Source organism: Zootoca vivipara, chromosome 7, assembly GCF_965207765.1.
Source record: "Zootoca vivipara chromosome 7, rZooViv2.hap1.1, whole genome shotgun sequence".
Lineage (NCBI taxonomy): Eukaryota > Metazoa > Chordata > Lepidosauria > Squamata > Lacertidae > Zootoca > Zootoca vivipara.
This window is the reverse complement of record NC_142590.1, coordinates 66,647,127-66,672,209: the sequence shown is the minus strand read 5'-3', so window position 1 is coordinate 66,672,209 and position 25,083 is coordinate 66,647,127. Positions and strand designations below refer to the sequence as shown.

The following is a 25,083-nucleotide window of genomic DNA, read 5'->3' as shown; positions in this document are numbered from 1 at the left end:
AAAATTTCAAAGGTGAAAGCTGGGATATATATGTAACCTACTTATTGGTGTTCAGACCCAGAGACCTTCCCCCTAAATAAATTCACACTTGAATCAAATTTTGGTTTGGTTTTTGGCAGAATTTAGGCCACAACTTTATTGATTACAGAAAGTGAGTGTTTGCATAGGCTCTGGTTCGACTAGCTCCCTGCACCGTTGCAGGTAGCGCTGACCCAGGGCACCAGCATAGGTCAGCCAAGGGTGAACACCTGGATAGGTGGAAAGCCGGGAACAGGTTATGTCCACCAACCAGATGTCCCCTTGGACTCCAAGAACCAATTGGAGGTTCAACCACCCTCAGAAGCTCAGGGGTGGCCCAGGAGAAGGCTTCTCAGTGGCCACTGTAGAACACCCTCCCCACAGCGATGCATCTGACATCTTCATTACACAGTTCTACTTTTGTCAAATGCTGGATATGCACCCTTTTACCCTGGCCTATGACATCTGAGATGCATGCTTTTGGAACCCACCCTATTCTTTGGGATCGTATTCTTTTTAATGGTTTTTAATATTGTATTTTAAATTATGGTAACCTTCGGGTTAAGGGCAGGCTAACAACAGCAACCACCACTAACATTATACTACACTGGCTTCACAGTTAAAGGCGGCAGGCTGCCCAAGAAGATTCTCTTTCATCTTGACATTTCCTACCTGAACGTCCTGTTGTTAAATGTGTTTATGCCTCAACCCACAAGCTGACAAGTGAATCTACAAGCAGGGCCACAGCAAGCACTGGTTGGAAATTCCCAAGCACTGCCCCACTCCACAAAAACCCTCAGAGCTGCATGAATGAGAAACAAGCAAGAAAGCTACATGGCAGTAATTGCAAAGCAGTCTTCTCTGTTTTTCATCATCTCTTGTCAGGCCTAAAGTAGATAACGCACATTCTTAAATAGTAACAAAATATTTCAACCAGAACCACAGTGTTAGGTACCAGTTATGCTCATTAGTTCATAGGCAACAGTTTCCCCCCTGAAAAGTTCTGAATCTGAATGACCACATTCACTGTGGATAAAAATTATAGCCACAATGTCAGCTGCATGCTCTGCAATAGCCTTTCCGTCACTGGCTTAGTCCAAGAATTGGGGTATGGGGGTTGGTTAAAGATACCATAGAAAAATGCAAGTGGCTGACACACTAGTCATTTTCTAGTTTCATTACCAGACCATTGCAGCCCAGTGTTTTCAGTGTTGTCCTTCCATTTCTTAAAGACCTGATTAGTGGTGTGGTCTGGCAAAGTACTTGGGCTATTGTCCTTTTAATTAGATGCTTGCTGTTTGCTCCCAGCCTTGCCAGTACTGAATCAGTTCTTGTCAGCGAACTTTGATTACTTATTTCCTCTTTGTAGTCAGGGCATTTTCTTACTCATTTTTTATTGAAATGAGTGTGGAATGTTATTGCAACGGCAATATTATCAAGCACGAGGGAAGTGGATGTTAATGGACACTTTCTTCCCAGAAAACAAAATGCACTGGAATGCATTGAATATCCAACCCGCATCTACCATGTCTTGAAACTGTCTCTCCTAGACTTTTTCTTTTTTTACTGATATCAGCTCATGGTAAAGTAGAGAAACACCTAGCAATTCTGGGTACATTACAAAGATGTAAGTCACACTAAACTCACTAGCATTTTCTATTTAGGAAGTATACATAGGATGATGTACAAATGAAATGAGGAAGCAAAGAAGGAGTAAAAGAAGATGGGAGCTAGATGTTCCTGAATTGTGTGGAATGTTAGGGGAGGGGTATTACTTCTGGTGGGGGACACTTTGTGCTCTTTCTGGGGGAGTTTGTCCACCTTTGGTCCCCACCCTGCACTCAGCTCTCACCTGTGGCTCCCACAAGCTGTCAGCATGCGACAGCAGTCACACCCTGGGACAGGATGTAACATGGCATCCTTGTAATGTTGAGGAGGACTCTGAAGCAGAGGCCTGAGAACAGTGTACAGCTGGTGGCAGCAAAATATCTTAGGCTGTCCACTTCCCTCCCCAGTAGCTTGGATGGAAGAGGAGAAGGGACTTGGCATATGAAATGTTTTTACATCAGTGGTACAGCCAAGCAGAATCCAACCATGTGTGAAGCCCCCTGCTGTTGCACCACACATTGCCCTTTACAATGATAACAAAACCAAAGAAAAAAACCTTGGAAGTAAACGACAAATTTATTTTGTCTTTAGGCACTGATAGTCTTTATGTTGTGGAATCACTGATAAAACTGAGCATTGTGAGAGTACAGTTACTTTTCAAACAGGCTTTCAACAGGGTCTGAAGCCAATGTTTCCCCCTATGTGATTTCCCACATTCCTTATGCGACGTAGCCATAGATGTGGTGGTCCTTAAGCTCATGCTAGTCCTTCAGATAACCACACCTGCATTATTTCTGCCCAAAATGGTGTTCTATGAGAACTTGCCTCATTTGTGTTTATGTCATTGGTTTTGTTTGTTTTTTAAAGCAACTGGTAGTAATTACAGGAACGGGTACATATGTGGTTTTTATTAAGACTGAAGTACACAGTGTGGTGAAGTTTAACCCTTTCCCCCTCCACTTTGATCTTAATAAAAATAGACCCCATCCCGTATGTGCTGTAATTAGAAAGGGGCAATATTAAATGTGAGTGCACAAAGCATTAAAAGCACACACATCAAGACTCCTTGCACTCTGCTCCTCTCCCTCTTTATTCCTGCCCAGGACAGCCCTACCCTCAGAGCCAGTATGTCATGCTGGGCCGGGCCTCAGTGGCTGCAGCCTCTCCCACTCGTCCACCCTCCAGCAGCTGCTACAAGCTGCCCAAGGAAGGAGGCTGGCAGGGGCAGCCATGGAGAGGCAAGAGAATGTTCCCTTGCAGCAGCAGCAGCAGCAGCAGCAGCAGCAGCAGCAGCCGCCACTATAGTCGTCACTGTCTTGTCCTCCTCCCCAAGCTTGGTGGTGCTGATGGGGGAAAATAGGGACATTCTGGGTTTCAAATCTGAAGCAAGGACAGCTTTCGTAATTCTGGGACTGCCCCTGGAAAATCAGGACACTTGGAGGATATGTTAGTGCTGTGTGTCCTGGCAACTTGGAGTATGGGGGGCTCAATATCATCCAGCGAGATTTGTGGCTTAGTGGAAGTTTGAACTGGGGCCTCCTTTGTTCTGGTCCAAAGCACTAACCACTACACCACACTGAACGCATATGCAACCATTTTAAGGCAGGGTCTTCTGAAGCCTTTGGATGATCCCTTTGTCATCTGTTTCTTAAAGCACATAGGCCTTTCCCTTGACTAGTATCAGGTTCTCCCAGCTTGCTTCCATAAACCATAAAATACCATAAATCACCAGCAAGCCTCAGATTGGACCTGACAGCCAAGCTTTTTTCAGATGAGTCTGTTCCACTGTATGTAATTAACATGTCTTGTTTTCATCATTTATATTTTATTTATATGCTTTTATGTAGTGTGAGCAAGTCCAAGAGGTTTTTATTTCTATGAAATATGCTTTGTAAAACCACAGCGCTGACACTGATGGAGCAATTATTACCGGCTAAGGACCCCATCTTTGTTGCTCTGTCTTTCTTTCCCTCTGCAGCTGGCCGTCTGTCATTCTTAAATAAGAGCTATCAACGTGTGACAGACAGAAGGACATCTCATAGGGAAAAAGCAGGAGGAAGGGGATGAGGTAAACATTGAAAAGGATTCTGTTTCCATAACTCGAAGGCACACTATCACAGATGGAATTTTGCAGGGTTTAAGAAAGAAGGGGGGGATCACACTCCTAAAAAGCTATTGCCTTAGGGGAGCTTTTACCGAATTCAAGCTTTTGTTGTTCAGATCAGTTCACTCCAGAGAGTGGTTGTACCAAGTTGATAGACAAGCTGGGATAATGGAAAATGTTCTTTTCTTTCTTTTTCTTTTTCTTTTTTTAATGCAGTTGCTTAGAAAACCTTTATTACTTTTGATTTCAAAACGGGGGGGACAAAACTGCATGTGGAACTTGAAGGATGATTTTTAAAAATGAATTCTCTCCTCATCCCTACACCCCAGACCCCATCTTGCTTTCTTAGGGCTACAATTCTAAGCGAGCTTACAATAATTTCCACCTTCAATCATTAGAGTCCCCTTTCATATACGGTCCAGAATGGTGGAGAGATGGGAGCCTTCATGTTGACTAGCTTTCCCGAGGATAACCCTCACCTGAAGAGTCTTCAACACAAGTTCACCAACATCTGACACAAATTCATCTAAAGAATACAACCCAGTTTCTACCAAGTCAAACACGCTTCCACCATTTCCAAAATATAACAGTACTATTGATTCATCAAATGGTCAGGAAGAGACCTCATCTCTTGAACCTCCTGCTGAGTCGAGTTGTGTACCACAGAAGCACAAGGTTACAATAATGGGTCACAATAAGCAGGCAGCATGTCAACTTCCTCATTCATCAGCTGAGAGAGAGAGAGAGTTATTTTGCTTTGAATGTTTTTGAAGCACATTTTTGGAGCTTTTGTGATGTTAGCATAGTCTCTTACTAGACAGATTTGCCAAGCCCTTTGTGAAATCCCCTGTTGTGCAAAAGGTCATCAAGTATGAGCAGTGGAAGAACCAGAGAAACCAATGTTGGGAGAATGAGAATCAGAGCATAAAGGAAATGTGATATCTGCCCTCATTTGCATTTCCAGACTTCACTTTTCAATACTGAGTTGGGCAAGATGTAGAATTGGAACTCTGATTCAAACTGGTCTCTTTACCTGAATCAAAGCAGAACTTGAAATCAATCATTTTAATGTTGCTTTTGTGCATAGAAAGCTGCTATCTCATACTCTGTCATTTCAGAAGTCCATCTAACCCATGTCTGTCTGACTTGCAGTTCTCCAAGGTCCCAGCCCTACAATATGACTTTTTTCTCCTGAAGCAGAGACTCCAGGCTCATGAGGCTGTAACCATGCACATGGAAAGCATGCACTCTGCAGATGAACTATGCTTCCTCCATTTTGAGTATCTGCACTGTCCATCTTCAAAACGGGTTTATTAGCCAGATTTGCATTTTGATTAACACATTTGCTCTAGCTTTTTGATGTGTCATTAGCTACTGTTATAATGTTCAAGAATCTCTCTGCAGGTTTTCTCTGGAAGAGTGTGGCATCACCAACCTAATATCAATATGCAGCTCCTTTTGGATATATAAGGGAGAGTTCTAAGCAAATATATGCATTCCTGGTTTTTTTTAAAAAAGCTGTATACACTGAAAACAAACCAGCCCATAAACATATTGTCCGGTTCTTGCAAATAACCTACACATGCCTGGTAACACCGTGCTCTTTTGCAAATTGCGCAATTCTGTAATTCCTTGTGCCATCTCAAAAAAACCAACATTCACTGTCTGTAGCTATAAATCTCACAATAAATGCGTTGCAAGATATGTCTCCATGTCAAAATACAATGTTTTGCTCTCTGATTCCCTTGACTGCTAATCCAAACACTTGGATATTGAGTGAGAGAGAGAGAGAGAGAGACTCACAAAGGCCCTGAGATTAGCAGTCCACAAAATTAAGCTAATCAAATACTGTTTTCAGGCTTTTCAGTGCAATCAAGATGAGTGAGCTGACTGAAGCACTGTCCAGATGGAGCTTAAGAAACAATCGCCATGAGCAATATCTCATAGTGGAAGATGGGCATGACAATGTCTGGTGGGTTTACTGCATTAGTACCCCAGGCTTGTGATGGCCTTGGCAGCAAAAAGGTGCAGAGGGGAGACAAAGGGTAGAGATTGTGGTTCCCTGCTGGTCAACAGCTACCAACCACTATCCCTCCCCCGCTCCCCCACAGACACGTGTACACATAACATCCCTGTGAAATGGGTGGCTGGGGCTGATGGGAATTGTAATCTAAAACATCCAGAGGGCACCAGGTTGCTACATCATTACCTGACATGATTTCAAGGTGTGGCTAAAGGAAAAGAAAAGATGGCTGCCATCCCCCCCCCTTTCCTCATGATTCCCATTGAAATTAAGATATATTAAAGTGTCGTATTGGTCATAGAGACATTATGGGGAATGGGATGGCATCTGCCAGCTAGCTGCCACTGGAAGGTAGACATAAATCACCCTCCCTGCTCCCAAGTCAATTAAAGGTTCTTTTTTATATAAAAAAACCTGAACTGTTAGCTTAGTCATAGATGTGATTATAGTGATACCACTGCCTACGTTGAGTGTCTCTCTGTTGATAAATGAAGGGTGCTGCTCTTTGTGACAAGGCCTACTTAGGTCCTAAATACAGGTTATATTAATGATGTGATTAATAATAACATTGTGCCTTTTTTAAAAAAAAACAAAGCTAAGTAGCAGCCAGGGGCTGGGGGTGATTGTCAGCAGCATTGCATTGCATGGGGAGTTGAGGTATATACCCCAGCCGTTACCTTAGAATTTTTTTAAAAAAAAAACACCCTCACAGCAATTAGTATTATGAATAAAAACCCTCCTGCTGACACCAACAGAAGTCCCTCCCCCATGTTAATTGCTGTGTGGAAGGGGGGAATTTTACTGAGATCATTACTGGGGAGGAAAGGCTTAAATCATCCCTCCCTGCATGACGTGGTGTCGATGACAAACACCTCTGACCCCCACTATGCATTGCATTTAATTTCAATGCTAATCGCATTACTTAGTCCGTAGATTTCAGAGTAAACCCCAAAACATATGTTTACCTATGTGCCTCAGTTTCGCAAAATGTGCTAATGGAATAGTTGGCAGTATTGCACATTAAACACTCAATGAATGCATTTCTCACATTGATATAGTATTTCTCCATCTTCTTTTTCACCCTAGAAAGAAGCTTAACATAAAACTGAAAGGTGGGTGTGGGTGGCTGTGTGCACATGCTTAAGAAACCAGAGTGGCACCTCCAGCAATTGTATTTGTCAATATCTTGGAGAGCAGCTGAAAATGATGTATTTGCAACATATATGGTCCATTGCCTGATTAACTCCTAATGAAAACCACCCAAGCCTTGCACTGAAATCAGTTAGCAATACAATATCTCCCAAAGATTGTGCAATTACTTTTATTTTTTTCTGAATGGTTGCCAATAACTGCAACTTTCACACAAGATAAAGATCTTTTCTGCTTCATTACTCTTGAGATGGTGCATTAGGATCAAATGTACCGTCCTATTAAATAAAACTCCAGGAACTCTATATATAGCACCATATCAAATGCAGCCTGGAGAGCGGCATTGATCAGATCAGCCCAGATGGTTGTTTACATGTTGAACAGCTAAAATATTCTTGCCGTTAAAAACGATGCACGACATTTCATTTTGCATACTGCACACACTCAAATGCACGAAGATTCACACCAGTTCATTGCAGGATAGCACACCTTGGCCAAATGCAAAGAGAAGAAATTACATCTTGTCTAGCCTAGAAGTAGGATCATTTGTTAGAAACATAACCATAGAATGAACCCGAAGGCCGTTGGTGATTGGCACATTTTAATGTACATAAAACTAAAGTTTTTATACAATATGCATGCAGGGAAGTCCACGGCTGGTGGATATCTTACACATTTTCCATGCATTATTTTATTACTTCCTGTTCTGCCATGCACTCCCTCTTGCCACCAGAACTTTCCATGCAACCAGGATGCCCAAGGCAGCTGACCCCCAACTTGGTTGTAATATATAAAATTGCTTATTGAGTTCTAAATTTCCAAGACACAGCTGCTGGGAATACAGGAAAACAACAACAACAATGGTGCTGATCCCTATAATAATTCTTAAGGATGAACCAGTCCACTTATTTCCATTTCACATCAGTTTCACATGCACTCAATCATAGGTTGATTCCAGTTGCAATTTAATAGGTGGAAAAGTTGGGGTTAATGTCCAGAATTTGTTGTTCCATAAATCTCTGACAAGTATACCACCATTGGCTAGAGGGGCAGGGCCTACCAGAAAGCTCTACATGACTACCACAGTTATTCTGGGGTAGCAGCATCTTGGGGGTTCCACTGCTTTTCCTGCATTGAACAATGAATTGAACTAGATGATCTTCAAGGACTCCATCAGGACTAAAATTCTATGGTTCTTCCCATCTGTATTGGGAAAGCCAATTGTTGACCAGATAATTTATTGATCAACAACAGAGAGAACCATGCCATGAGTGGTTTCAAGAGGTTCGTGCACTAAACTAGCCAGGCTCTACCTCAGGGCATTAGAACTACCTTTGGAGAAAGTGGAAGATGCGTTCATATGGCACCTCTTCTCCTGACAACTTCAAAAGAATTCAGTGTCACTGCTGTTCCTTCTGAGTGAATGCACAATCACTTCTGAAGAAATTTCAGGGCAACCCCTTGCAAAACTGTTTGTAGGACACAGTGAGGCACCACCTGAATTTCTCAGGCACAGCCCCAGGTTAACAGTATTGTTGAGTGTCACCCAATATGGAACAGCTCAGAAGAAATTGCAAAAACCATGAGAGATATATGCAACCCGACCACAGAAGCCAATAAAAGTGCAGACAAGTTGGGAAATGAAATATAGATACAGATACAGATCAGAACTATTCAAATAGCATACAACTAAATATATCAAATTTAATAAAGGTCAGTGAGTAATGGCAGCAAGTGCCTTTCACGTGTAAGCCCCTGAGCTCCGGGGGGGGGGGGATTTAGAAACAAATACATTACAGTATGAACAATGGACAGAGAAATGTGTATAAATGACAAACATAAATATATAACAAACAGCAATAGCCACTTCCACTCGGTCTACTCTACCTCATAGGGTTGTTGGGGGGTTAAATGAGGAGGGTAGAACCATGTAAGCCACCTTGAGCTTCTTGGAGAAAAAGGTGGGATTTAAATGCAAACCAACAACAACAACACCACCACAATAAACAAAGCTTCTTCCCCTAATGTGCAAAACAATATAACCATGCAGCAGTGGAATTACCTGCAGAGAAAATTAAATACTGTTTGTGGTTTGAGGGCTAAAAAATGATATTATTAAGTCACACAGTATTTGAGTAGTTCTTTTTTAATACATTTCCCAACTAGTCTTCAGTTTTCTCTGAATCTGTGAAAAAAGTCCATCCGTCCCCCACCCCACCCTGTAAACTGTACCTACGAATAGGATGCAAGCAGCAAAGACAGATTCCCAATGTCCTTACAGCCCTTACATCCTGAAGGCTGATGCAAGTGAACAACCCAGGCTAATAGCAATCTGGTTCTTGTAAAGTTTTGATATTACTTTCCCCAATACTTTTTTTTAAAGGAAGAAAGTAGAAAGACAACTGGAGGGGGATATTATGAAGGCTTATATGGTGCAGCAAGAATAGAGGTTTTTTCTTTCTCTTTCGTAAGGCTAGAACCCAGGGCCAAACAATGAAACATAGTAGCAGCAGAGGACAAAAGAAAGTGCTTCTTCCATATAATGCACCATTCTTGTATGGAACTCACTGCCAGTAATCATGGCCACTTGCTTAAAGCGCTTCAACGTGGGATGAGACCCACAGTGAGCTGTAGTGATATAACAAGGCATTAGCCATGGAACTGTCAGTTTTCCTTTAAAGGCCAATGCTATGGGGAACAGCTGTTGCCTTCATGCTCTGTTGTGGACTTCCAAGAAACATGTATCGTGCCATTATGGTTCCTTCTAGTAGGGCTTCTATTATATTCATGTTTGTTTGTTTTTTCTCATGGTTGGATAGGGTCAGAGATTTAGGTTTGAGTTCCCTTATCATCTGGGATTACCCACAGGAATAATTCTGGCAAGATAATTCCTTCCACCAGACATTCAATGACTTTCACCCCACCATCAACCTAACAATGAACCAATCTATGCAAGAAATACATTTTTTGGACACTACTATAAAAATACAGGATGGACGTATAGACACCACCTTATACAGAAAACCAACTGACCAACAAACATATCTACATGCTTCTGGCTACCATCCCAAACATACCAAACAATCCATCGTATACAGCCAGGCCCTACGTTACAACCGCATCTGTTCCAACTCTACAGACAGAGAATCTCACCTAAGAGATCTACAGCAAACCTTTTTAGAACTAAAATATCCACCTGATGAAGTTAAACAACAGGTCAACAGAGCCAGACTGATACCTAGAGAGAACCTGCTGCAAGGCAGACCCAAAAAAGAAAATAACAGAACACCACTAGTTCTCACATACAGCTCCCAAGTTAAAACAGTACAACGCATCATCAGAGACCTACAACCTCTCCTGGACAATGACAGCTCTCTTTATCAAGCTCTGGGAGGAAGACCTTTCATTTCCTACAGACAGCCACCCAATCTTAAACAACTCCTCACCCACAATAATACAACCATCAGACTTAACATGGACACTGGTACCAGAGCCTGCAATAAACCCAGATGCCAACTTTGCTGCCACATACACCCGGACAACACCATTACTGGCCCCAACAACATCCAACATACCATCTCAGGACTATTTAATTACTCATCCTCTAACATTGTGTATGCCATCAAATGCCAACAGTGCCCTTCAGCTCTCTATATTGGACAAACAGGCCAAACCCTACGCCAAAGGATAAATGGACATAAATCTGACATCAGGAACCACAAGACAGAGAAACCAGTAGGAGAACACTTCAGTCTCCCAGGACATTCTATACAAGATCTCAAAGCAGCTGTTTTATTACAGAAAAAAATTCAGAAACAGACTGGAAAGAGAAGTCGCTGAATTGCAACTCATTAGCAAGCTTAAAACCATGGAGCCACCTGGAATGAACAAAGACATAGGATTCTTATCTCATTATACATGATCAAGCTTTCCTTAGCACCTCAGCCCTTGCTCCCCCCCCGCAAGACCAATTGCAGTCATTAACAGTCGTTAACAGTCATCAACAGGTTTACCACTCCTATCAGCCCATCACCCATTCCCATCACCCCCACCCCCACCCTCTGAATATACATAAGGGTCTGGCTACTTCTGTTTCAGTGTATCTGATGAAGTGTGCATGTACACGAAAGCTCATACCAAAATAAAAAACTTAGTTGGTCTTTAAGGTGCTACTGAAGGATTTTTTTTTATTTTGTTCTGGCAAGAAAGGCAGTTAAGGAAAACATGGCACTGCATTAGCAGCTGCAACTACTGGAACCAGTGGCACCAAACAGGGATTGATAATATTCATGGAATCATAGTGCTTTTTAGGGGGGAATTTTACCTCTCCAAAATGGCTTTCATCCCAAATGAAGACTGGAGACTAGTGCTATTTGTTTTTTGTTGTGGTAAACAGTGAATCTCCCAGCCTCTGGGGAGCTTTCTGCAGTGTAGGCTCAAACTAAAAGCCAAAAAGTTCTGGACAGAATTTAATACTAGAACCTGCTCAAACCGTAAAAATGAATCCTGGATGACGGGAAAAAATGTTTAAAGGACAGCAAGTAGGAGTTAATGTACCTCAATAACATTTTTGTAGACTCATTACCTCTTTATTTACCCTTCAAGATATTTGCTTCTGCTTTATAGCACAGTATGTATTGAGGAAAGACATAAACTGGGCAGGGAGATGCCAATGAAATGAGAAAATAGAAAGTTAATGGTGAAACCAGAGTAGGCTAAATGAATTTACTGATTATATGACCATATCCCATCAGTAAGACATGAATTACTATGTTTACAATCTTCAGGTTGTTGCCTGGATCTGCTACCCTTCACTGTTTTCAATTTAAATGGCAGTGATTGTAAAAAGGAGAGAAAATAAACCAAATGTTCCCATTCCACTTATAAATTTTATGTTTATAATCTTGTAGCCATCCATGGAAACTACGCCTGTTATTCAAGGGCCTTCAACTCCCCAAGCAGAGCATAATTATTACTGGTACATCTGGATGTTTCCTTTACCTTACTGTAGTCCCTTGAATTCTTTCCAGAATTGAAATATCCATTAATGGAAGAGGAGAGTCACTTGGAAGGATAGAAGGAGGAAATGGAAAGGAGGGGTTTCTGTCTATTATCGCTTTGGGGAAGGCAGGTGTGTGTGCACTGCAGCATTTATAGTTTGCTTAGGGCCATAGTAGGCCCCACCTGGGTTGTCTTAAAGCACTGGTCATTCTGCTAAAGGAGTGCAAAAGGTTGCCTTGTTGTTTAAAGGAGCATTGCTTTAAAATTTGGACATCCAGGATCTTCATTAGTAGAAACAATTTGTTCTTTCAACTGCCACATATCTTACAGGCAGCAGATATGTGCAGTTGGAGGACAATCTATAGATGCACAATGAGATGAATTCAATATCACACTATTATGATTGTCCCAGTAGTGCAAGCATTTCTGCTTGCCCCTATCCTCCTTCTGTGTGCTGTTCTGGGCAGTTCTCTTGACCCCACAGAGCTGATTTGGGCCCATGGGGAGGAGAAGAGGGAAGCCTTGTTGAACTAGCAGAATCCATTGCCACTGGCTCCCGCTGGCAAAACTGCTTAGTTGAATGTGGCCCCATAAGTCTGACGTGAACTTTGGCTTGAAAGTGGCATTTTATTTGGAGGTATAATGTTCAAAGCATACTTAAGTATTTTATGTGAAGTGCTGCTGGACCCTTTTGCCAAGGCCTCAGTGCCAGCTGAGTGGAACAGTTCCTCTAAGACTGTGCATGGTATATCTGTATATCAGGAAAGGAGGTAGGCAGTGCTGTTGATGGGCCACTGTGTAATGCCCAATTCTTCCCAGAGCAATGTTCTGCTAGAACTTCTTGGAATAAAGAGGGCAGATGGTTCTGCCCACCACAACAGAATTCCATAGCTGTGGTGGCATAATATTCTTCTCAGTCTCTTGCAATGTGCTGCACATGGAGCTTCCCAACAGTGCTCAGAAGGTTTGACAGCCCAGAACCTCCTGATTTCAAGGTCAGAGAACCTGGGAGAAAAGTAAAGTATTCTCCACTTCAGTCTAGCAACCTGTGAATCCTGCCTGAGTTTGGGGCTGCCTATACAATCAGCTCTGGTCCATGGGGTCATGAAAAGTAGGACACGACTAAATGACTAAACAACAACAACAACAACAATACAATCAGCTGCTGCTAGTAGTAGTAGTAGCAGTAGTAGTCGCTTTATTTTAAAAGTCTTAAAGTGACTTGAGAAGATAAAATGCAATACAGTACACAAAAGTAATTTAGAGCCATATTTCGTTTAAAAAAACAACAAAATGTAAAGTATAAAATACATAAGATGTTCAACCAGTAACAGATTAATAAGAACAAATCCTACCCACCCCACTAAAAGGTGAGTGTCACCATAGAAGCCAACATAATTACCAAAGTCCTGGGTAAACAAGGTCTTTGCATGGCACCTAAAGATTGAGAAGGATAACGCCCTGCGAGGAGCATTCCACAAATGGGGAGAGGTCACCACAGAAAAAGTCTGCTTTTGTGTGGTCATCCTTTACACCTCCCTTGGGTGAGGCACATGGAAAAGGGCCTCTGATGAATACCAAAGGTCAAGGCTGGTTCATACAGGAAGGTCCATGGTTTGGCTGCTGCTGTTCTCAATTGCAACACTCACCTGTCAGTGATCCACACTATTGTTTCAGCTCCCAAATATCTCACATGTTACTCTTGTCTATGTTGACCATTCGGATGTGCCAGCAACTTCAAGCCCAAAGCCCTATTGTAGCCTTGTGTACATAAACCATTGGGGTGGAACAGGACATTGCTCCTATGCACAATCCATAGGTTTTTGCACCATGGCAGCAAAATGTGCTTTGTAGATTGGATTTTCAAAGATTTATGATCATGTGCAGCACTGTAGCTAGGAAACCACTATTCATTATCACAGACAGGGATGCAGGTTACAGAAGAAAATCTTTGAGTAGGTCTTGCTGTCCTAAATACTACTAAAACTCTGAAAATTATGCCTTGGGTTTTTATAAGCCTGAAGCTGGGGGGGGGGGGCAACTCCAACCTCAGATTTATTTATTTTTTAAAACCCCATATTAAGGTACTAAAGAGACTTAACTCTCTTAAACAGTTTAAGTCCTAGAGTTTATTTTCTGCTCCTCATGATCATGTTGCTAAAACAAATCTCGGGCAAAATGTTCTGGTTTGGGGGCCTTATATATTTGGGTTCTAACTCCTATTAAAATGGTTTGATGTGATGTCCTTGTTCATATCAATGGATCAATGCGGTGTGGATTTCATGGGAGCTGAATCTGACTTTTCCTTGGTGTATTAAATGTATAAACAAGGAGTTTAGTACAGAGTAGCACTGCTGCCTTGGGTTCCACAGAATGAGACTGAAAAGTAGTTCAAGCAATACATTTATAGAACCCTTCAGTAAATGTGCAAACATTTGACCTTCACAGAATATTTCCCTTGTTTGGACTCTGTAAAACTTGAAGGCCTACCCACATTCATCAACAGAGGGTAGGTATCACATTACCAACTATGTGGACCTTTTCAGGTGATCAAACAGCAGGCTACCTGTGCAGAACCTGACCATCTTCAGTTAAGATTGTGCCTATATTTAAGGGTTACCAGTGTTATGTTTTTCCCAGGATCCAAACTGCAATATTTTATTGTTGGGAAATGTGATTCTTCTTCCAGACAGTGTATGTCTGCTATGAAGTATAATAATACAATTTAATATATAATATATGAACTATGGCGGCACAAATTTCACAAAACAACAACTGCTGGCTTGTTCCCTCCCCCGCCCAAGACCCTGTGAGGATATCCGGCTTTATCACTACCCTAACGAGTCTCAAAGCTGCTAACATTCTCCTTTCCCTTCCTCCCCCACAACGAACACTCTATGAGGTAAGTGAGGCTGAGAGACTTCAGAAAAGTGTGACTAGCCCAAGGTCACCCAGCAGCTGCATGTGGAGGAGCAGAGACACGAACCCGGTTCCCCAGATTACAAGTCTACCGCTCTTAACCACTACACCAAACTGGCAGAAAGTTGGTACAGTGTTACCTTGGTTCTCAAACATCTCCGTTGATGAACTTTTCAGAACCCGAATGGTGAAAGCATGAAAGTAAAGGCTTCCATTTTCGAACGTGCCTCAGAAGTCGAACGGCTTCTGCTGCGTGTATTTCGATTTTCTCAATTGAATTTGTAGACAGCCCTTTGTGCCTCAGTTTTTGAATGTTTCAGAACTTGAACGGTCTTCCAAAACAGATTACGTTCGAGAACTGAGGTACCACTGTATATAAATGCAATGGATAAACAAACAAACAAACAAACAGAAAACCTCAGAGGAGACTTAAAATCAGAAAACATGCAGGAAAGTAAAGTGTGGAAATAAAGGCTGTAAAACCTTAAAATATGCCCTTTAAAGTGAGTTCCAAATTGTTCTTCTTCCCTCAGCAAAAGACGGTATGTTTGGTAAATTAAAAATGGGTTACTTACAAACTCTCCATAGGTCAGATTCATGTGCTTTTCCATACAGCATCCAGAAAAAGTAGCATAGGCAGTAAAACATGGCGTAGGTGGAATCTACACACATATAAAAAACATTGTGAAAATGTTTTTTTTTAAAAAAACTATTGCTTTTTTTAAAAAATATTGAATTTGCCATAGCTCACAATTGCCATCTAGTGTCACATTTGTATAATGCACTTTACAACACACTTAAAATGCTTTATTTCCAGCTGTATAGCTGAGTCTCAAGTTACAATGGTGAAAATTCCTAATTATTGGTATAGGAACTCAGAGTGACTGCATGAGCCATGTGGTCTAAGCTACAGAAACCATCTCAGACCTCCTCACACTGAGTTCATCAGGTATATTGAAGGAGGACAATAGGCTTGATTGCCTAGTTCCTCTCAAGCTAAGGGAAGTGACTTAGTCTAAGCCTGGCAGGACAGCTTACTCTATGGTATTATCCTTTTCATGCAGTAACTGACTCAGGTGGTAGATGCTGGGGGCTGCTCCTTCTAAGCCTTTTTAGGAGGACTGTGTATGCTGCACAACCTGAATTGCCACTGCCAAAAGGACATTGGCCTGATGGCTCAGGACATCGTCCCATTCCAAGCACTGAAGGTGGCTCCTGTAATACATGGAATGGGGAAGGCTTACTATATTTTCATTCGGGTCAGTCCTGGTCTGGTCTGGCTGGACTCCTCATCTTCTTATGAAACTCACATTCCTCAGCAGTGGAAAGGGGGAATTACACTGGACACTACATGTGTGTCCACCAGCATCTAATCTGCACTCACAGTTCCAATCCAGCCAAGGGAACCAACTCATGGATTTTATGGATTTGGAGTGATACTAGCCAAGGGTTTCTTGTTAAATTCGAACCTGTTCACAACTGACTAAAATGGAAGGAGTTATTTCATCAATAGCCCATTGTCTTCTGTAAAATAGAACCTTGCACAACCTTTTGTTACCATTTCATTACCTGCAATCCATCTGTACTCTTTCAAAGAGTAAAGCTAGTCCTGCATTTCACAGATATAAGTCATCTAAGGGCTTACTTTCCCCCACCCACACAGCTGCAGCTTAGAACATACTTTCAGGAGTGTTCTGTTCACAAGACCAACACTTAAGTATTAAGTGCCTGATATATTTCTGTGGAACCATTATTTGCTTCCAAATAGAAGGGGAAACGGTATTGCTATGATCATAGTAGTTACTTTAAAAGTGACAGAGTGGAGGGATAAGTGAGACAAATTAAATGGTGAGAGATAGCTTTCTGAGAAGCAGTTCACTACATTTGGTCATGCAGTTAAGTATAAGGCTTTTAGCCCCTAATCACGGAGCAGCAGCTGAACCAAAAGAATCAGATTTAATACATCAGGTCAGATATAAACCACAGTTCCAAAGTCACCCAGCAAATACAAGCCTTCTCCCGATGTGGATTAACTCTCCCCCCTATCTATATGCCTAGAGCGAATGGAGAACCATCACAAGAGCTTGCCTTTCAAATACTGTTCAAATTCTCATCATATTCCATGTAACAAAACCATCAGGTATCAGAAGTGTTAAATCAACTTCTACTTGTCGGCTTCTTTTAGGGTTGCCCATCATATTTTTGGCAGGGCACGGAGGCCTTTTAACAGCTTCTTGGAAGACCCATATCTAGCTTTTCCTCTCTTGTGGAGACAAACTGAGAGGGAAAGCATTACCTGCAATATTTTGGCCTTTCAAACAACCATTGAAGTCACAGTAGCTCTGCAAGGGTTTTTTAAGGCCAACACTATCTACTTCTCTGCTGAACTCCTCAAGTATTTGGGGTCCATATTTCTTGGAGACCATGTCCCACTCTGTGCTCTTGCACAATCACTATGGTCTCCTGCATCCTTCCCCAACTTTGCACCAGGCAGATGTTTTGGACTCCAGTTCCCAGCTTCCTTGACCATTAGCTATGCTGGTTGGGGTGATGGGCATTGGTGTCCATATATCAGGAGGGCATAAGGTTGAAGACCATCTAATTAGAAACATCAAGTGCAGCGCAAAGGTATTCCTGATGGGTCAGGCCCTGTGTAAGCACATGACACATTCAGGCAAATGTCAGAGCCCATGGGCCTAAAAAGGCCTATTGTGGCTTTCACTGGCATCCTTCATTTAAAGAAATTAGGAAATATTTCAGGCCTACCCCTGAGAAGAGTTTTGGTAAGTGATGTCACTGCCCCTGCTGACATCTTTATTATCCCAATGTCTCAGTGCCCCACCCCAAACTATACTACATCTGGACACTGTCATAGACCAAAACGTCTGGAGGGCACCAGGTTGAGGAATGCTGGCGTACAGGAGTGCAGCCTTAGCACTGTTTCTATGGAGAAGTCATCACTTAAGTATCTGCAACAGTGTCCAGGTGTCTTCCATAATCACAATCCATGTCAGGAAAGGAAGCTTTACTCTTTGCAAGTCTCTTTGCATGCTATACATTCCTTAGGGACATTATTACAGTATTCCACAAAAAGTAAAACACCCTAAATAGTGTATTGAACTTTAACCCGTAATAATTTTAATCAGTGATTTAATTTTAATCACTAAGAAGAGAAGCAGTGCCAGTGGGTGACATCTTGGGGAGGAAGATGGCGGAGGCAGCTCCAAAGTACCCAGAACCTCTGTTCACAGCACTGCGATGAGAAGCCCATCACTACTGTTCTATCACCACCACCCTTCCCCATCTGTCCCTACAACTGCTGCTCATCCTTCTGCCCCTGGCCTGCTTGCTATGCCCACTAAGGTAGCATGGGGGGGAGTGTTTCACCAGGGTGGCAGAGGGCATCTTGCCGCAAGCTTGGTGTTGGGCCTGTGATACCGGCTCTAGTATACTCCCTCTGCCCAGTACACAATACAAGTTAAAACCAGGGAGTTTGGGAGAGCAGCTATTGCAAAGCATTTACAGAACACATGTTCAAGTCTGTCTCTCTCTCTCTCTCGTGTGTGTGCACGCGCTAATCCCTGTTTTCTAGGGGCTGAATTCTCCGGACAAAATTGTAATCTTGGTTTTTTTAAAAAAACAACTCTCCAATTGTATTTTTCTTTGAAACATCCACTTTAAACCGATGCTAAGAGTTCCAATTAAAAGAGTGGTTTGTGAGTGAATTGCGCTTCTGGGCTGGTGTTACCACATAGTGTAACTTATTAGCAGTTTCATATAAAGTGAGAAATGATATGCAGGAAGGTGACAGAAGCCTTTGGTGTTGAATAAACTGCACTTAGTTTACAATGCCTCCTGTCAACTCACATGTGAAGATCTCCTGTGTTTGAACAAGTGGTTGTGCTGCTGCCTAATGGAAGAGAGAGTGGCAGTGGATGGGCTCCAGAGCCAGTCCCCTCTCCATGCACCGGTTGTTCAGCACTATGAGAGGTGATACCGGTAGCACCACCTGACAATTTCTGACCCTTAGAAGACCCATCCAAGCAGGTGGGAAATAACACACATAGAGTCTTAGTGCACCATGCAATATAAAACAGGAATGTGACTTATATTGTAAGTTGCTTTGGGTTTCCTTTTTGTTTTTAAAAAGTGACTAATAAATAGGTAATAATAATAATAATAATAATAATAATAATAATAATAATAATGCTCGACAGCAGGAGTGAGGTTGATAGTCTATACTGCTGTCTTCACCCCTAACTGCAGCAACCCTGCCCAGAATGTAAAAAATTTAAACTCTGCCAGTTCTTTAAATCAGAGGCTATATGTTCTAAAGTTGGGTCATGGTTCAGCCTGAATATTTTTCTTTCCAATTTTTAGGCTGCTGTAACCCTAAATAACTTTAAAATGTTGAACATATTTTGATACCTGTCAGCAATTGATGCTCTAGTTGAATTCTAGGAATAATAACATTTCAGAAAAGTGATTCCGATTTATCATAATTTATATGCAGTCCAGGGACCACACCAAGAGAGTCGGTGCTGTTATTAACTTGTGGCAAGGAGACTCCGGACTTCGACTGATATGTTAAATGAAATCCAAAGACAAATAAGGGGTGTATATGAATCCACTGCTTGCTACAAGGACCTTCCATATTACACAGAAACCTTGTTTGATGCAAGGACTGGAGATATGTGAAAGCCCGTCAAAAACTTCCTCTCATTGTCTTGGCACTGTTTTTGCTTTTGTAGACATTCATCCCTCATTTTCCTTGAAAAGAAACCACCCAAAACTGTTTTGTCACTTTAATGAAATCTCAGCAGGGACTCGCACTGTATGCAGAGCATCGTGCTATGGCTACAACTCCTGCATGGTGTGGGGAGGGAGATTATCAGCCTCTCCCACCCTGGTGCCCTCCAGATGTTTTCAACTGCAACTCCCATCAGCTCCAGTAGCATCACTATACTCCAAAACATCTAGAGCAGGGGTCAGCAACCTGCGGCCCACGGAGGTTGTTTAAATGGCCCACAAGCCCACCCTGAACTAAGCCGTCCACTTGGCGAGTCCCCGCGTGCTACGCTAAACCGGCACAGCACAGAGCGGGGACTTGCTTCTGCGGTGCCGGAAATCACATCTGCACAGATGCAATCCAACCCACAGAGCGATCTCTGTGGGAGTGAACCAGCCCAGGTGAGGTAAACCTTGCTGACCCCTGATATAGAGGGCACCAGGTTGGGGAAGGCTGGTACACATCATCCCATAGCTCTACTTGGAAGCTACGTTGGCTACTTCTAGAACTTGCTGGGCAGCAAGCCTGGTCAAGAAAGGCTGGTGACTTGTTAGTTGATTAAAGGTTCAAATTCCCTCTGGATCTTGCTACATTCTTAGTTTCAATTTGTAGGCACCTGTTCCAAATGAGAATGGTGTCTCAAATGGCCACTGTTTGCTAGGAGCTGGACAAGGTGGAAGCAGCGTCGGTGGGGAAAACTATTGATCATTACCTACTGACAGAGAGCTTTCTCAAGGGGTAATTCAAACCTATCTGGGAAAGAGATTGCATGCTTTGGTGAGAAAAGAAAAAGGGGCCATATGAGTGGGCTGCTGCTGCTGTTTGGAAATATAATTTCTCAATTTCCTTTCCTGGTCAGACAGAGTGCCCTGCTCAGAAATGAAACTCAAGATACCCAATACTTTCCATAACACATTGCTTAAATGTTTATTGTGAACTTATGCTTCAAGGAAACAAGAACAATTAAAATTTATCTACTTGGGATGGAACTCTGCTGAAAGCAATATTAAAGTTTCAGCTAACTGAGTCTGACCTTCAAATGTTTTGGGCAGGCTGAAATGACTGGGTCTCCAACCTAGCAGAAAATTAAGCACACGTAAACCAGTTGTTGTTGATGTCGTTAAGGACGTTAATATATTTTCTCCAGTTGCTTGATATACATGTTGGCTCAACAGAAAGAACAAACCTGTTTTTATTATAGACATTTTTACATTTGATTTTTTATTAGTAGTTTTCTGCAAAAAATGTCTCTGGATAAAAGGCAAGTGAATTGCAAATATATCCATTTTGAAAAGCAAATTAAATCCTATCCCAGTTGTTCATGTACCTTTTCATAAATGATCAAAGGTGTCACTATTTTTCTGATTTAATTACCAAAACAAATATCCCCCCATAGTGATGTAATTGCTTTTTTTATTTGTAGGACAATTACAGGTATGGTCTTTCCATTCAATTCACATTTATCAACAACTGTAGGTATTTCTTAAAAGTCAAAGAAAAATGTTGAAGGCGGCAATCCTATGGAAACTTACCTAGTAGTAAGCTCCATAGAACTCAATGGGTTTTACAGCTGAGCTGACATGCATAGGGTTGCTCTGAAAAAGACCAAAAGGACACCCTGAGATAAGTTAATCCTATGCATTTATTTGAATGTAAATAGTTTTGAACAAAGGCTGTGTACACACACCCATTTATTCTACATCCAGTGCTCTCCCACTGCTTGCTTCGGACGTTGTGTACACACAACAATAGTCGAATTCCACATCTATTTGTATCCAGGGCTCTCTTTTTTGTGACGTTCCTCCCTAGTACAGAATATCAGCACTTCTTTTTTCGCTGCCCATGGCAGCCATTTGTTCTGACACTCACAGCACTTTTATCAATATATGAGTACTGGCACGTAATTTAGTTTTTTACCAAAATAAGAAAATCACTGCCTGTATATATTCTGACATTCACTGTGAAACACAGTGTTCTGATGCATTCCCCCTCCCCCCAATAGCTTTCATCTCAATTGAGAAAAAGACCATCCTGGCTACATATTAAGCTAGTCATGTATACACAACCCTTGTACAGTGTTCCCAGTTTGTATGCAATATTTTTTATCAGGATTTTTATGAAGGTAATACAAAAGCATACTAAAAACAAGGCAAAAATTAAACAGTAAAGAACAGTCAAACCAGATAGTATCAGGATGGAGACCGAAAGTAACCAGTGGGGAAAAATATATCAGGTACACCATATATTACATAAATTAATCACTTTTTTAAAAAAAACCTGCATGGAAAAACAAACACATTGGCTTCCAAGTTAACAAACATAAGATCAGGCTGTTAAAGGTGAAATAAAATTTCCTATGCTAATAATAGCAACCACAGAGGTCTATGCTGTAGAAGAGATATTTTGTTCCCAGAGATTATACAAATCTAGCTAATTTCCACTTAGGCTAAAAATCAAAGCCTGAAAATCAAGCGTTGCCAGGCCAATTTCAGAAGGATTAAACATTATGTTGTATTATTGGTATGTCATAAACTATATATAGCAGATTATTTATTAGGAAAGTATTAGCAATAGAAGCCAAAGGTTTGTTTCCGATAAGATGTGTCCCAGTGGAAAATTTGAATTCCCCTCCACCACTGTGGCTGCCCACCAAACCCACCACCTCAGTAATTTTCACCAAATTGGATCGCTTTTGGCTCTTGAATTTAGTCAATTTCATGTATCATGTAGCACTTTTAGACGGCAAAGAGGCAACCATGTCAACAGCAGTATAACGGAAGCAAAAGGCAAGTATATTTTCCCCTTGCCTCAACGGAACTTTTTATCCGTGAGACGTATATGTGTCGTCATTTTTCAGACAACCACAGGCAAAGGTGGTCTCAAGTTCAACAATTTCCAGTTCCTTTCCAAGTCTCTGTCCAACAGATTGTGGGAGAGGTGCGGTAGGGACTCAGGCGTCCAGGATCACTTTGGCTTAAGGACTTGTGGTTGGCCACTTTGAGAACAGGATGCCAGACTACATGGGCCATTGGCCTAATCTGGCAGGGCTCTGCACACACTTTTCTCTCTTAAAATCACACCTACAAGTAGGGTTGCCAGACTCAATAGAGGACAGGACTTCTGTGCCTTTAATTGCCCTGCTCTCTTTTGAGTCTGGGAACCTTAAAGAGAAACCAGCAGACCCTTTGCTTGGAAATTAAACAAAGGTTCTGCTGGTTTCTCTTTAAGGTTTCCAGACTCAAAAGAGAGCAGGGCAATTAAAGGCACAGAAGTCCTGTCCTCTATTGAGTCTGGCAACCCTACCTACAAGCCAAGCCAGTGGATCAAGACCAGCCAGAGCTGATTTGAATTTGGATCAGCTGATGAAATGGCTTGTGAACTTGCCTGAGTTCTGAATTTTCCCACCTCAACATTTATTTACTTATTTTATTTTATTTACTTTACTGATTATAAGTTCAGACCTGGGTGATGTATACTATGAAAGGAACATGCTGTTAGCTCTCATTCTCTCATGTAACATTTGGGCAGGTGGCTTTGCAATTAATTTGGATAATATACCTGTATGGAAGGGAGAGAGGACTTTCCCTCTTTGCTATTGGGTTCTGTGGGAAGAAGGTCAGATCCCTACAGACAACTAGATTAAGGAACAGAAAACACTTAAGCTTCTGCTTTATTCTCCTTACTTAGCACAGCATGTTTTTCTAGGGAGTCTTGTCTCTCAGTATCTTTACAACACTGTCTCTGATCTCTTTTCCTCAGTATCCTGCTGTGTCAAGGGAGTGCGAGAGAACTCTCCTGAACTCCCCACCTGTTTTATGGGATTGAGCTTTGAAGAACAGAGACAGCCATCACGTGATCTGTGTTCCAAGCACTTGAAAGATGTATTCCACTGTCATTTTCTCCACCAATTCTCCTAACTTATGTATGAGGGTATATATATTACAAATGGCCACATTTAAGAGCGCCCATGCTGTCAGCAATCACATTTTTAAAATGCAGTAGCCACTTTTATAATTTTCTATTTGAGCAGATGCCTTTTTACTCGAAGCCATTTTTGATGTTTGTATTCTGTTTTTGCTAATATGAAGGTTGGAACCAGATGGTTTGTTCGCAGAAAAGAAGAGAGACTTAAATTAAACCATGACTAACCTGTCCTATTCATTTCAGCAGGACTTAAGTCCAACTTAGTATGGATTCAACCCATAGTTTTTAAATGATGTGTACTATTGTTTCTTTTGTTTTATGTTGTTAGGATTGTGCTTAAATTCGTGGTTGTGTGGAGAGAGAGAGGGGAGGGAGAGAGAGGGAGGGAGGGAGGGAGAGGGAGAGAGATAGACAGGAACATGTCACTGTGAATTCAATTTTATTACAAAAAGTTGCCGTGTACATGCCAAATAAATAATAAATAAAGTGAAATTAAATGTGTTCTGAATTTTATTTGACTCAGTATCCTAAAACAGTGCTGGGGAAACTGTGGCCCTCTAGATGCTGTTGGACTACAACTCCCATCATCCTTGATCATTGGCTAAGCTGACTGAGGTTGATGGGAGTTGGAGTCCTCCAATATCTGGAGGGCCACCCCATCCCTGCTATAAGACCTATGCTGCAGCATCCTTCCTGGCATGACAATAGCCACACACATGCAGAGAGAGCACAAGAATGCCCAATATCCTCATCCACCCTTATTCTTCCTTCTCCTGAGTGCCTGAGCAGCAGTACATGGACTGGGAGGCCAGTGCACTTTTCTGTCCAGGAATTTAGTTGATCTTAAAACCAAGAGGGAGGAGGCCCATAACGGTTCAAAATATAATTTTTACACAATTTTCTACTGAATAGAATACTAATATTTTCTTTGCCTTAACACTGAAAACTAACAGAACTTCCCTTGAAACTAAATGAATCACCAATGAATCTGATAAGAATCCAAATGCACACAAGCATGTACTCAGATGTGGGTGGGTGGTGGAACAACCTTCTCCTGCACTTGAATAACTGAAAATATGAACCAAGACAGAATTTAATGTGCTCCTTCAGTTTATCAGCTTATCAGGCGCTGAGAGGGAGCCACAGTGGAAACTTCAAAAAAATATATAGGGCATTTCCTTTATCAGGTCAATCAAACTGTGTCGCAAAATAGTGTGCAAGCTATCAAATTCTGCATTGTAAACAAAGCTAAAGTGAAAGGGGAGAGAAAATCTTGGCTAATGATTGCACCTTGATGCACCTTTGCTAACATAAATACTGTCTAATATCCCTTTATTCCTGGTTTCCACCCATCGAGGAACCTGTGTCTTTCACCGAAGGATGGAGACAGGCTAGGGAATTCCACCCCCCACCCCACATTCAACCAACATTATGCTTCTTGTTACCCGCAACACTTGTTACAGCTTGGTGCATCCAAAGCATCTAAAGGGCCTCATTTGAATGTGTGCTACCTTCTCCCAAATTCTGTCTTGGGACTCTCCAGAGATG

The 25,083-nt window shown here is 41.8% G+C and overlaps 1 protein-coding gene across 1 annotated transcript in view; it reads right to left on the bottom strand.

Annotated features, from left to right (window-relative positions):
* The window catches only part of TOX2 (TOX high mobility group box family member 2), a 327,518-nt gene extending 312,091 nt beyond the window's left edge, over positions 1–15,427 (bottom strand). Inside the window, exon 1 of the mRNA XM_088674521.1 lies at positions 15,398–15,427. Within this exon, the coding sequence (XP_088530647.1) occupies positions 15,398–15,421 (24 nt within the window). The 5' untranslated portion in view covers positions 15,422–15,427. The remainder of the gene's footprint in view (positions 1–15,397) is intronic.
* Between the last annotated feature and the right edge of the window lie 9,656 nt (positions 15,428–25,083).